The 14,102-nt window shown below is 20.8% G+C and overlaps 1 protein-coding gene across 3 annotated transcripts; it reads right to left on the minus strand.

Moving 5' to 3' along the window:
- Window positions 1-1,716: 1,716 nt before the first annotated feature.
- LOC552002 lies at window positions 1,717-13,611 on the minus strand. Of its 3 annotated transcripts, XM_026443794.1 has the most exons (8): window positions 13,594-13,611; window positions 12,207-12,434; window positions 9,796-10,425; window positions 9,293-9,523; window positions 3,175-3,241; window positions 2,922-3,083; window positions 2,625-2,730; window positions 2,104-2,196 (listed from the first exon to the last, which is right to left on the minus strand). In XM_026443794.1, the coding sequence occupies exons 2-8, from the start codon at window positions 12,298-12,300 to the stop codon at window positions 2,104-2,106; spliced, it is 1,383 nt and encodes a 460-aa protein (XP_026299579.1). In that variant the 5' UTR covers window positions 12,301-12,434; window positions 13,594-13,611. The 3 variants fall into 3 exon arrangements, with proteins under 3 accessions (XP_026299580.1, XP_026299578.1, XP_026299579.1); XM_026443795.1 differs by lacking the exon at window positions 13,594-13,611 and having other exon boundaries at window positions 1,717-2,196; window positions 2,625-2,712; window positions 12,207-12,649; XM_026443793.1 differs by lacking the exon at window positions 13,594-13,611 and having other exon boundaries at window positions 1,717-2,196; window positions 12,207-12,300.
- Between the last annotated feature and the right edge of the window lie 491 nt (window positions 13,612-14,102).

The raw sequence follows: 14,102 nt of genomic DNA on the forward strand, positions 1-14,102 counted from the left end.
AACGAAAATAATAATGATAACGATATATACCTATACGAAACATATCGCGAACATGAATTGCAACGTTCCCATTGCATCTATGCTATAGTTCACAACACGTACAATCATGCTACAAATCACTATACAATAGTCTATTTGTACACAGATTGTCCTTTCATATAGTATCCTTTTCTATAAAATTTGACGAATTTATATAATCGACGATGCAGTGCTGTAAAGGCATTGAAAGGCTAACAATAAATTCATGCTGTTGTATTTTAATTATCGATCTACGATCGATTATTATTAAATAGACAAATCTTTAGGAGATTACTGTTTCCTCTTGTTATATATCATATAATATAATATTTTCCACAGATATTCGACAATGTAAATAGTAACTCTGAATAAATTACATAGTCGGCGCTAATTACATATAGTGCTTAAATTTGTCAAAATAAATAATCATTTCTATATCTCATGTTGGGTATAATATAGGCTCTTTTATCTTAAAACTGTTCCAAGATTAATAGTTATAGATATTATAGAAAAATAAAATACATATTTTTGTATCAAGCCAATAAATTATATATATGGCATGTATAATTAGCTAATATTAAAGGAACAGCATTTTTGTAACAAATATAATATATATACAGAATTTTCATTTCATGATACAAATCACAGTAGTAATGTCAAAAGCAACAGCATATGCAAAATGGAAGTTATTTTATCATTTTTATATATCAATTTTGCTTGTGAATGTGTGTGCACGTTGATTTTTTAAAATTTTACTTGTATAAATCAATCAATATAATAGATTATATAAAATAAATTTTTCTATTATAATATGACAGATTGCAAATCATAATGATATACAAATAATATACAAACATTTTAAAAAATTTATATTTATAATCAATATTTATTTATATAAATATTTAATATTGTATATATACGACTTGGTACTTATTATGAATTTCAAGTTAAGTTATTATTATATAATATTTTATTAATATTAATAATTATATAATAAAAATATTCGATAAAATAAATTTCAAATTTTAGTATATTTTTTATAAAAACATTGCAAGAAGATATATTTTTGTTGTTAATAATTAAAAAAAAATATTTTTTTTGCCTCTAAAAAATTTAATCCTAACAAGATTTAGAAAAGACATTTTCTTGTATTATTAATATCTCCGATATTATTTTTTTATTCTTGTTGATTTTATAAAGTATATCTATTATATCTATTGTTTATATATTAAAATGATTTAAAATAATCAAATAATGTGAAATTATAGCAACATTCTATTTTTTAATGATTGGATTTATATCATTATGATTCTCAATTTGCTTTATATCAAATTAATTCTATTATTTAAATTTTATAAATACTTTCTTTTCTTTAAAAAATATTAAATTTAATATAGTATCTAACTTTATAACATAGATTCATAATTTCAGCATAAATTATATATAATTTAATCTCAAACAAGTTATTAATAATATATAATAATAAATTTGAATTAAAATTTTAATTTAAAATGTAAATTTATTTTTTATATTTATCAGCACTTCGAAATCATAAAAATTTCATTTATTTTCCATTGTAAATGTCAGTGATTATTGATATATAGTGAGAAAAAGTATTGAAAACATGCATAACAAATATTAATCTCTAGATTTAAAAATTATAATCAGGTATATAAAGTGATTTTAGATATTATAATATGTTTAATACGATCTCCAATCTGTACTTATATATTTTGCAAGTGTAACGGTGAGTAGAAAAATAATGTCAATCAATATAGCTAACCGTACTTGCTATGAAAGTACAAACTATAGTACATCATGGAGTTAAAAAATATGTGTTTTCAAACAAACACGATAGTTTGTAACGATGTAGAATATTCATCGTTTCATATAGTATATCTCTTGCAGAAAAATGATCTTATATTCAGACCTTTAGTTAATTTTCTATTTTGACTTCCCGCGTCATATAAATATTAAAGTTGTTTACATCCGATATATAGATAAATATTTCCGATATGGTACATTAACAGTGAGTTAAGCACCAGAAAAAATATTCAAATTAAATATATTTAATATTTATTCAAACTATATGTGGTCCTCTTCTTTGTTATTTTGTGCTGGTGTTGCTGGTGTTGGATCATCATGGAACAATGGATTCTTTACTTCCATTTCACCAGTCTTTGTAAAAAAAAAATATATATATATATATATATTCGAGATATATATACAAAACATATATATATATCTTTATGATTGAAAAATGAAAAAAATGAGACAAAACTTTCACAAATATGATATGATATAAAAAGAGAAAAATTTCAGAAATATATTCTTCTCTCATACAAATAAAAAAAAAAATTTAATAAGTCAAGAAAAATAGAAGGAGAATAAGAATTCATAAGAATTTTATTTTTCATATGATTTAATAACTAAAAAAATTGTTTTGTTTAATGCATCAAAGTTATAAAAAATTTAATAAATTATAATAATATATAATATAAAATATAATATTAATTTAAATTCTAAATCTACTCATTAAATTTTCACTCATCGTCTTCAATTGCATTGATTAAGATTTATGAAATAAATATAAATACATAACTTACAGAAGCTAGCCCTGGACATTCATAAACAGTATAGTCCCCTTCTTCATTTTCTTCCTCGCTTTCTGCTTCAGATACTGAGCCTGGATCTCTAGTTGCAGAAACATGACTACACAAATCATTATCCAAACAATATACTCTAATTAAAATAAAATTTCTTAAAACCGTTTCGATACTTTTCGAAGTTTTGAAATTTAATAAATATTATCTCTGTGGAATTCCTATTTACTTTAAAAAGTTTTAAAAACCGAAAAAATAAAATAAAAATTACTATATCAAAATATTATTTATATGACTTACTTTTCCATAGCGATAATTTGTTGCTTTTGATGTTGGAAATGATACATCTGTGCAGACTGAGCGAGTCTTTGGTCTCCCGAAGGTGATATTTCTTTATTCGGGCCAGTTACACCATAAGCTGGATATTCTATGTCAGCCGCCGCTTTAGCGCCTCGCTTTAGTCTGCAAAAATTTAATGATATTAATGAATGTATCATTTATTTATTAAAGTTAAAAAAATATAAAGTTAAAAAAATATTATTTGTTGTAATACCTGCACCATGTTAAAGCGATTAAAACGAAAATAAATATTGCCGCTGCGCTACAACCTGCAACAATAGCTGAAAAATAATCGAAAAAATGTGATTTTTCATAAATATAAAGTGAATATTGGATAACTGAAGCTTTGCAATTATCCAAAAAAAATATTGATTATTTTTAATATAGCTCGATAAGAATTTAAAATTTGTATGTTAATTTTTTCTCAAGCATAGAAAAGAACACAGAATAAAAAAGAAAGAAGATTTAGAGATTTTCGAAATTCATAAAAACATCAAAAAAATATATTGATATTAATGCAAAAGTAAATTTTTTATTTCATTTTTTATTTTATTGCAAAAAAATATTTAGTTAAAAAATGATTAGATATATTAATAATAAATTATTCTGTTTTATATTTTAAATAATTTGAAGTTTGGTTTCTTAATTGACATTTAAAATTTTTTTCATAGAGAAAGTTGAAAAAATATGATTATTTATAAAATATATAATATATATAAATAATGATAAAGTATAAAAGGTACCTTTTTTCAATGAATTTGAAATATGTTGTAAAAATTAACATTTTTTTATATCTTTAATTTGCAAGATATTTAAAAAAAAATTGCTATATGTTTACGATATAAAATTTTGTCTATATATATGCATTAGACAAATACATTACGATACCAAATTATATATATTTAACAAGTGAATGAGCATCTTCCTATCTTTCTTCGAAAATATGTAAATATAAAATATTAAAGTTGCATTCTGGCATTCCACAAAGATATTGAAAAATAATTAGTTCTATTGAATTTTCATTTGATTTAATATTTTTAAACTTTTTCTAGATATATATTAAAACACAATATATGTAAAGAAAATTTAAGAATATTATTTTATATAGGAAATATAGTAAGCTGCATCTATGATCAAAAAAATTCATTTTAAAAAAACAAAATTGAAAATTTCATATTCTCTCATATTTTCTAGTCTATATATCTATATATCGTATATATCTATATATATAAAATATAGATAATATAGATAATATATATATTATCTATTTATCTATATTATCTATTCATAAAAAAATTAATTATGTCAAATTCCCGTGAAATTATTAAGTTTTTATTTGAAAAATTATCATAATAATTTGACAAATATTCGAATATCGATTTAAATGAAATATCTATGTATTTTTAGAGGAAATAATTTTATAAAACACATCTTAGACATTAAAAAAAGTTCATATACACAAATATTCGATAAGATTTAATTAACAAGTTATAAACATTTTAAATTTTAAATAAAATAAAAGCTATAGAATGAGACTGCAATACTATATCGCAATATCATAAAGTGGAATTCCTTGATAAAAAGTAAATGTATTTTTGAATTTTGAAATAATGAAAATCAATCTTTGAAACTTTTAATATAACTTTTTTAAATGATTTTTTTTTTGAAATTTAATTTTTTTTGAAATGTTAGAATTAATTTAATAAACAATGTTAGAATTAATTTAGTAAAAAATTTTTAAATATTGCTATTAACCAGAATCACTTTATTTAAATCTATTTTAAATCTTTATTTAAATCTACAATTAATTACTAGTCTATAGAAACAAATCAAAACAATTCCAATAAGGATTAAAAAAATTGAATATTTTTTTTTTACATAAAAAACTTGCTTCTTTTATTTAAATTAATTTGAATTTCATAGATCTCTGTATATAGATTAATGAATTACAAATCATAACAAATCTTTATGGATCTTTATTTTTTATTTTGGATTTAATATTTTTTATTTTAATATGAGATTATTGAATCAAAAATAATAGATGAAATTAAATATCATAATTTAATAACATGAATTAATATCACATATTAATATTATATATATCCATGAATATCTTGAATATCATGAATGCACATTACAAATCACATTATTTTTTTCTTTTTTTGCACTATTATTTCCGAAATATTTTAGAAACAAATTGAAATAACATCTTAATTCGAAAAATTGTTAAATAAAGCTTTCATATCTAACATACAAAATATATAAAATTCGGTTTCAAATATTATCATCTCACTTTTTCTTTGTATCTATCATCTTTTTTCGATTACAAATATTTAATTGTTAGCAATTCTATTTCAATAATATATTGTTAGAATAAGAATATATCAAACAGATTGTAATAATAATATAATAGATGATCGATTAAAAAGAAATTAAAATATGATAGACAACACATATGATAGAAAAACTTATAATTTAATTACATAATCACGTATATAATTACGTAATCACATCCTACTTGTTATGTTTTATATGTTTTTAAAATATATCCTTATTCTAAATCTATTATATATGTAATATATATATATATATATATATATATATATATATATATATATATATATATATATATATATATATATAGAATAAGAATATATATTAGCATATATCTCTTTATTTTATATCATTATTTTACTGAAATTGAAACATATTGCAATGTATGTATCGATTTATAATGAATTTAAATCAATGTCTTAACACAAAATATCGAAATATCATTCTATCATTTTCAGCGTTCGAGCTATTAGAATCGATGCATTCATCGCAATATATTTCAATGTATATAGGAATATATTTCTTCGTGTTAAGAAATCGAGTTTGATGAAATAATATGTTCGAATATATGTTTAGAATAAAGTTTTAATTTGATAACTTTTAAAAGTAAATATTATAAAAGTATTATAATTATAATTATAAAAGTAAATGATAATCATTTATCAAAATAATTTTATTTGAAGAAATTAATACATACTAGTAACATGAAAAATACAATCATACGGATCATACGGATTTTCAATGAACATTATTATGTTAAGATGAAGTGTTATAGATATGAATTTTAATTTTTATTGTTGAATTTAATTTGAATTGTTATTTTTTTCTAAATAATCTTACATCAAAATAAGAAATATTGATTGCAAATGAAATAGAGTTAATTAATTGTCTTAATTTATTGATACATATTCAATGATCTATAAAATTCAAATTGATTTAAATATTATGGTAAAATATATAATAATTTTTTTTTATATGTCAATTCTTTAACATATTAATACTATATTATTAAAAGAAACAAATTTATGCGTAGAAAAATATTATTCATTTTTTTTCTTATTGTATTTTGATTTGTTCCTATGAATTTCAATACGGCTATTATTGAATATAATATAACAATCTATAAATTTTAGTAAGTAAACTGATTAAGTATGATATATGGATTTAAATAAAATATAGAATGAATATTGAAATTAACTTGAAGTAACTTTCGAAATAAGTTATGTAATATATAGTAGATTGCATTATATTATACTAAAATGTCGAAATAATTAATTATATATTTAAAAAAAAATATTTAAAAAATATGAATTTCTCTTCTTTTTATTAAAGAAGTATATTACACAAATGATAAGTATTTTCTATTATTGTTTTACTTTATCTAAAGTACTTAAAATTCTTGTAATTTGTTAATTAAGTCTTATGTATATCAGCTTCTTTCATCGTGATATTTGATATTTAGAATCCACTTTCATTTCCTCTGTATATACTAATGTCTATACATTAAAATTTAAAAATTTATTTTCTTAAAAATTTGAATGGAATTTTTTTTAAAGATTTTTTTAAAAATATATATTCGATTTTTTGATAGAGAAAACATAAAAAACCAAACATAAAAACTATTATGAAAAAAATATCAATTAAAATTTTATTAAATTATAAATAATTTAATTTTAATTAAAAATACTAGATAAGTAAACATTGTTTACAGTATTACATTACAGTATTTTTTATGCCGAATCAATGCTGCAAGAATAAATAAAAATTTTAAAAACTTATATTCATATCATTTTAAATGTACAATTATTTATTTTAGAACATATAATTTAATAAAAAAAAAGATTATAATTATATATTATAAATATCAAAAGACACCAATTATTAATAACATGAAATGAAGCGATAAAGGAAAAAAAATGGATTTTCGATTGAAAATTTTAACTTCGAATATTTATTTCTATATATAGTTTCTAAGGTATTAATGAAAAAAAAAATTTTATACTATATATTAACAAATTGCGTATACAAACATTATGTATCTAAATATTATATTATCTGTCCAAATCTTACTAATATAACGATCTTCATTATAATAATTATTATTGGTGATTATCAAGTAATCGACATGTATAGTATAACACTATAATGATATCGGCTTCTATATATTATAAAATTTCAACATGAGGATTATTCTGATATTTCTTCGTGAACAAAAAATAATATAATCTAACTCAATTCTAATCTAATTCTAATTCTAATCTATATGAATGATAATATTTGGTAAATCAAATGTATTTAATTCTTTAATAATGAATAATTAGATTTTTTTTCAGCTATCGAAATTAAAATGTAAAACATAACTGCAATAACAATAGAATAAAAACTATTCAAATAGAAATAGGATTAAAAATATATAAAGTTCATATAGATATGATTATTAAATTTTTGAAATTTTGTATTTTTGAAATCGAAAAGATTTTAAAGATTTACGAAGAATTGATGTAGACATTATGTATATAACAATTCTAATTATTACAATTTAGTATATATTATTGAAATTTTATATGAAATTTTATATAGTTCTATAATATAATTAATCACTAGAGCACCTATTCAATAATCAATGATGATAGCTATTATAACGAAGATAGTTACTGAAAGTTTTGATTTTATTATTCGGAATAAGGAATTCTCACTGATTTTATGATTTTTGAATATATTGTTGAAATCGATATTTTGAACAACTTTTTTTTATATATATTACTACTATTTAGTTATATTTTTTGAAAAAAAATATTTATAATATAAAATATTGTTTGAAAAAAAAGATATTTGAAAAAAAAATCATTACTTTTATATAGAATTTCTCTTATACATATATATCCGTAGCTATATATATATATATATATATATATGTAAATATTCGACTGTCATTTATCTGCTGTTTTTATAAATATATTGTATCAACGATATATAACGGATAATTTATTCAAAAAGCTATTTTTTATGAATTACTTTAAAATATTAAATTTAAAATATCTCAAATCTTTCAAAAGATCCTTAAATTTATCATTATTCATAATTCATCATTCATAATTCAGAAAGTAGATTTTTTACTAATTCATCCTATACATCTTAGCTGTATGCCATGTTTATATTAATTGAGAATAATGATCACATATCATCACTTATGCAACTGCGAGTGTATACATATAATAAATTCTAATAATTCTGTACCAATAACAATTTTTTTGCAAATATTTCGAAAACTAGGCTGAATGGCAATAACATATAAAACAAAATTGTTCAATGTTAATTTCTATAATGTATTTAAAAATCATCAAAATTAGCAAAGATTTCCTTATTCTAAATAATTATCATTACATAATTAGAATAATCAATTATATCATTTAAAGTAATATAAGATATTCTTCAAATTTTCGATTTGAAAAGTTCAATTTGGCAAATTTTATTATAATATGGTACAACTAAATATTATCTGCATCTCGCTCTATCTAATATAGAGATGTCGAGCTTTTCCCTCATCGACAGTTGATTTTGATTAACTGGTGTTTCACTATTCCTACATTAATTCCAGAAGCTGTATGATTTTTTTTTTAGTCAATTGATCCTTCCATTATGAACAAGTTCTAATTAATATTTATTACAAACAAAAGACTTCTATATATCTATACAGTTTACTTATATATATATACTGAGATTCATGCAGTAATTGAAGAAAAAAAGTAGATATAGAACTTTCCCCTATGCCCTATTAATCAAATAAAGAAAAGAAAGAAAATGGTATAACCGGTTCGATATTTCTAATCTAATGAAAAATTAAATTGCTTATAATTTAATAAATAAATCAATATTTTTTTATATGTTACGTTATCTAGATTTTATTTTGTTATCTAGACTCGATTTTCCAAAAAGAATATATTAATTTATATAATTTGCCGTAATAAAATTCAAATAACTATATTATATTAGCTTACCAATAAAATATATATCATTATTCAAATCCTGATTTACAGGTACAAACAATGGATTGTATTCCGTTCGTCGTTCCAATTCAGCTATTACTGGATCCGTATCCTTAAATTTGGATTCAATATTTCTTGGATTTTCCTCACGTATGATGGGTCCATTTACTGTTATTATATTTTCTTGTTCCCATTTCGTATTATTTTTTATGGATTTTTCGAAATCCGAATTGTCTTTGTTATCTATTATAAGTATAATAACGCAATATTATATAATCATATTATATGTTATTATAGTATATCATAATAAATTATTTTAAATTCTGTCTTTTAACTTTTAAATAAAATTAAAAAATCATATGTATTTTTAAAGATTTAGAATCAAATCTAATTTATTTTTTTCTAAGAAAAAAAAATGATAAGAAATTTTATTTTTCACGTTTATTTCGAAATATAAAATAGAATATTTTATTAAAAAGAGTATAATAAATGAAATATATTGAAGTTTGACATACCTAACGAAAAAAGAGCGTTGTTATAATATCTAGGATCGTTGGGTTTTACTGCGAATGGATATGTCTCGGGCAAAATTGAATCCTCGAATTTAAAAGTGAATTCTGGTATGGTCACTTGCGGTTTTTGTATATCAATTTTGCTGTTCTCGTTAATTGAACCACTGTAACTTCCGTGGAGTCCAAACAATGGTTCTTCCTTCATTCCTCTGTCGAAGTTTTGATCATATCCATCTTCATTATCGTCTTGAAAATTCATATCCTCATCATCGTTCGTTTCATGAGGAAAATAAGGCATCTTAAAGTTCACATATTTTAAGGAACTTTGAAACGGATTCAACATTTCATAAAGCGGAGAATAATGTTCCCTCTCTTGCACTAATTCGTTGATCGGCTCGTTGTATTTTATTTGCCGATAATTCCATTCTTTCGGTTTCTCTTTTCTTAGAATTTCGGCCAAATTTCTTTTATTGATCAAAGCTTCCAAAAGTTTCTTTTTTTGGCGATATAAATCCAAATGATGTTTCTTGTAAGGTTGGCTCCCAAACAATGAAGGATAATGCATTTTTTGTTCCTCGAGATATTTAATCAAAAATTGCTTAAGTGCAATGTTCGAAGATTCAGGAATATCATCTGAAAAATATTCACATTATTATTCTTGTGTAACTGTAACTGTATTCTTGTGTATTCTTTAACTGTTTAAAAATTAATTTTTCTTTGAACAATTTGTTACATGTTTGGAAATGATATCTAATTTCTAATTTCTCGCATTTATTAAAGAAAACTAAAATATCGATTGACGATTGTTTCTTTTATCGATTTTTTCATCCTCGATTTCTAGTATCGATTCTATTTTATATTTATATTAAATATTTAAATCTTTCCATAAATTCTTTTCTAAACTTGCTCTTTCAATTTTTTATCTTTTATTACTTTTTATTACTTGTTTATCTTCTATGCTTTATTTCTCAGATTACATTTAGCTAGTTATTGTTTTTTATGATTTTTTAATTATTTTTCTCTTTATTTCTGCATTCTTTCATAATACGATTGTTTTAAGTCGTAAATAGTATCAAAATTTTAAATCGATGAGAAAGTATTTTCTTAAATTTACCGATAAAATAAATAAATTTAGCTTCTATATTATTGTTTACGATAAATTTATCTTATGGATAGTATTTCCATTTCATAAAATATTCTATTCTTGTTTAAATTTAAAAATCAATATAGATCAAGCTTAATACTAATACTTATTAATACTTATAATAATAAAAAATAATAAAAAATAGATCTATGTTTTCAGTCGCTCATATTACACATATAATATCAATGTAAAGAAGATATATATAATTACAATTATTAAAAAGATATATATAATTATTATTTCTAAAAAACATTTGCTATATTTTTAAAATAAATATTATAAATAAATGTACATAACAATAATTTAATAAGTATGAATTATAAAATAAAAAAATAGAAAAATATACAAAAAAATTTACTAATAAATTATACAATAGTTTTATAATGTTTACATATATATTAAATGATTCAAAAACTACATGTATGGGATTATTATTATTATAATATTATAATAAATTGATTTAAATATTTTTATATTCATGAAATCAACATTATTTTTTTATCACTAAAATAATACAATATATTAATTTTACAAAAACAAAATAATATTGGCAAATTGTACAATATCCATTCATTATTACTTTATTTCATGGTGATATCAGAATAGGAATTTCCTGTGGTTAACAGAAAAACTACTTAACATGTATACATGTGCGTTAACTTTGATAAACACATATGTATCTCATTTCTATTCAATTTAAAACTAGATATAATATACTTATACTGTAATAATTATCTGCGCATTTATTATTTAATTAAATAAATAAACTTTTTTAAATAAATTATATATTTGAAAATGAATCTCTAAATTATTCAATCAAATTATATTTCGAATAAATTAAAAAGAAATAGAGAACATCTCTTTAACTTCAATAACGTTGTACACACGCAAACATATGTAAACTTCAAATGAATCTTAAACATTTTTCATAAAATTTAACACTTTCACTCAATCACAGCTAAAAAATAAGAAATTAATCAAAAATAAGACTAATTTTTCATAAAATTAGAAATAAAGAATAATGTGAAATGATTTATTATCGTGATATATGATGATATTCATGGTATCGTACAATGTGGTTCGATTTTTCGAGATTTTTTAAAATGTATTTTCGAATTTTATTCAAAAAACATAAGAATAATGATAAAAACGAAATGAAAAAAAACAAAAAATTGTAGTAGTTGGATGAAGAATGATGATACATCTATATAATGTCATTACTCTCGAAATAACAAGTGTTTTTGGGCGAATAGATGATATGTATTCTCACCTTGATAAAAATCATGTTCACCGGTAGAGAGAGTGATGAGAACACAGCAGGGTAGCAGCAGCCATGTGCAGGTACAGAGGGTCGATGTCATCATCACCGTTTCAACTGGCAGGTGTCGGCCAGGTGTGGTATCCACAGGTTTTTATCGTCGTTCTGTCCGTCGTGGTTCCATATGTAAGCACGTCATTTCATTGAGGGCAAACAGAGAGTTTGCGCGGTCAAGTTCCGCTGCAATCAATACTACCATTACCCTTTCCACCATCGTCGCCGATGAAACTAACATTTGTCCTTCTGCGTATTCTATATTTCTGTGTTCGATGCCCTGTGTTTATTATTTTTTTCTTTTCTCATTTTATATATATTATTTTGATTTGCGTTGGGAAATGATGTTTACCATAAAATCGAGTAATGAAATTGAACTTCAAATAAATGAAGATTATTAATAATGATAATAATATTGGATAGTGTATTATCCTTATAAATGAATATAAAAGTAGTTTTTTTTAACTTTTTTCAATTATTATCTCTTTTCTTAATATTATAATGTAATTTATTCTCTTATATGAGGTTAAGAAATAAAAAATATTAATATGATTTTATCGCCACATAATAATTAGTGATTTTGTTTTTAAATTGCAAAGGAATATGATATTCCTGTAAAATATTAAAATAACTTTTAAAAGTCATTAACTTTCTAAAAATAATAATAGCGACCCCTGCAAAATATTTTGCAACCCCTTTATAAATTGACTTACAAGTTGGGAACCATTGATACAGAATATTCCGAAACAGTGTTTCTCAATTTTCTTGGATCAATGATAGATTGAAAATTTTCATTCAATTAATTTTCATGATACATTATACTTTAATTTTATTTACTTGAAATTGCAACATACTTTGATATCTATTTATTATTTGAAAAAAATAATAAATAATTTAAAGATATTATTAAATAAAAATATTTATAATATATTTTCACGGTATAGAAATATAAAACATATTAATATATTATGATACAATATTAGAAAATATTGTTTTAAAAGATTACAAATTTATACATTTTTTACAGATTTTTTGGAATAAATAATATATCTTAGAAAAAAATATATATATTTATAGAAATTATGTAATATTTGATTTAAATATTTAAAAAAATTAATATTTGTTTTATATTTAAAATAAATTTTAATTAGTTTTAAAACAAGTTATTTTTAATATTTGAAACGTTCTTTTATAATAAGAAATAAGATTATTTAATATTCTATTCACTTATATTTGAATATATGCAAAAAGTTTGAAAAAAAGTATTGACTCATAAAATCTAAATGAACAAATGAACAAATTGAATAAAAATAAATAAATAAACTTAAAATATAAAAGAACTTACAAGAAATTTTGTATTAGAAATAAATAATTCTTAAAAATTTTAAGCCTGCGAAATTATCTTCAAATAAAATTCATAATTTTAATTAATCTTTTGCACTATAAACAAATAATTTAATAATAACGAATTTCTAAAATACAAGATGATTATATTTTCAACAACTGTTCAAAGAGTATTAAGAGTATAGTCTATATTTGACACAGATTACACACGATATACTCGCTTTATTTTTTTCAGTTGTAAAAATATTCAAAGCGTATTAAATTAGATTTAGGTTAGAAAGTATAATAGAAATAGCTTTATTAAAAAAAAGACATTATCTATTAAAATAAAGTGATGAAAAATAATAATAAAATAAATAATAAGATAATAATAAAATAAAAGATAAAAAAAAATAAAAATTTTATTATATATTAAACGCATAAAATATTGCAAATTTATTTGTCAATATGGAGAAAAAATAATTCATTAAAAACATTAAAATATTTTATTTTATTTATAATAAAATTTAT

This window comes from Apis mellifera, linkage group LG11, assembly GCF_003254395.2.
Source record: "Apis mellifera strain DH4 linkage group LG11, Amel_HAv3.1, whole genome shotgun sequence".
Taxonomy (NCBI): domain Eukaryota; kingdom Metazoa; phylum Arthropoda; class Insecta; order Hymenoptera; family Apidae; genus Apis; species Apis mellifera.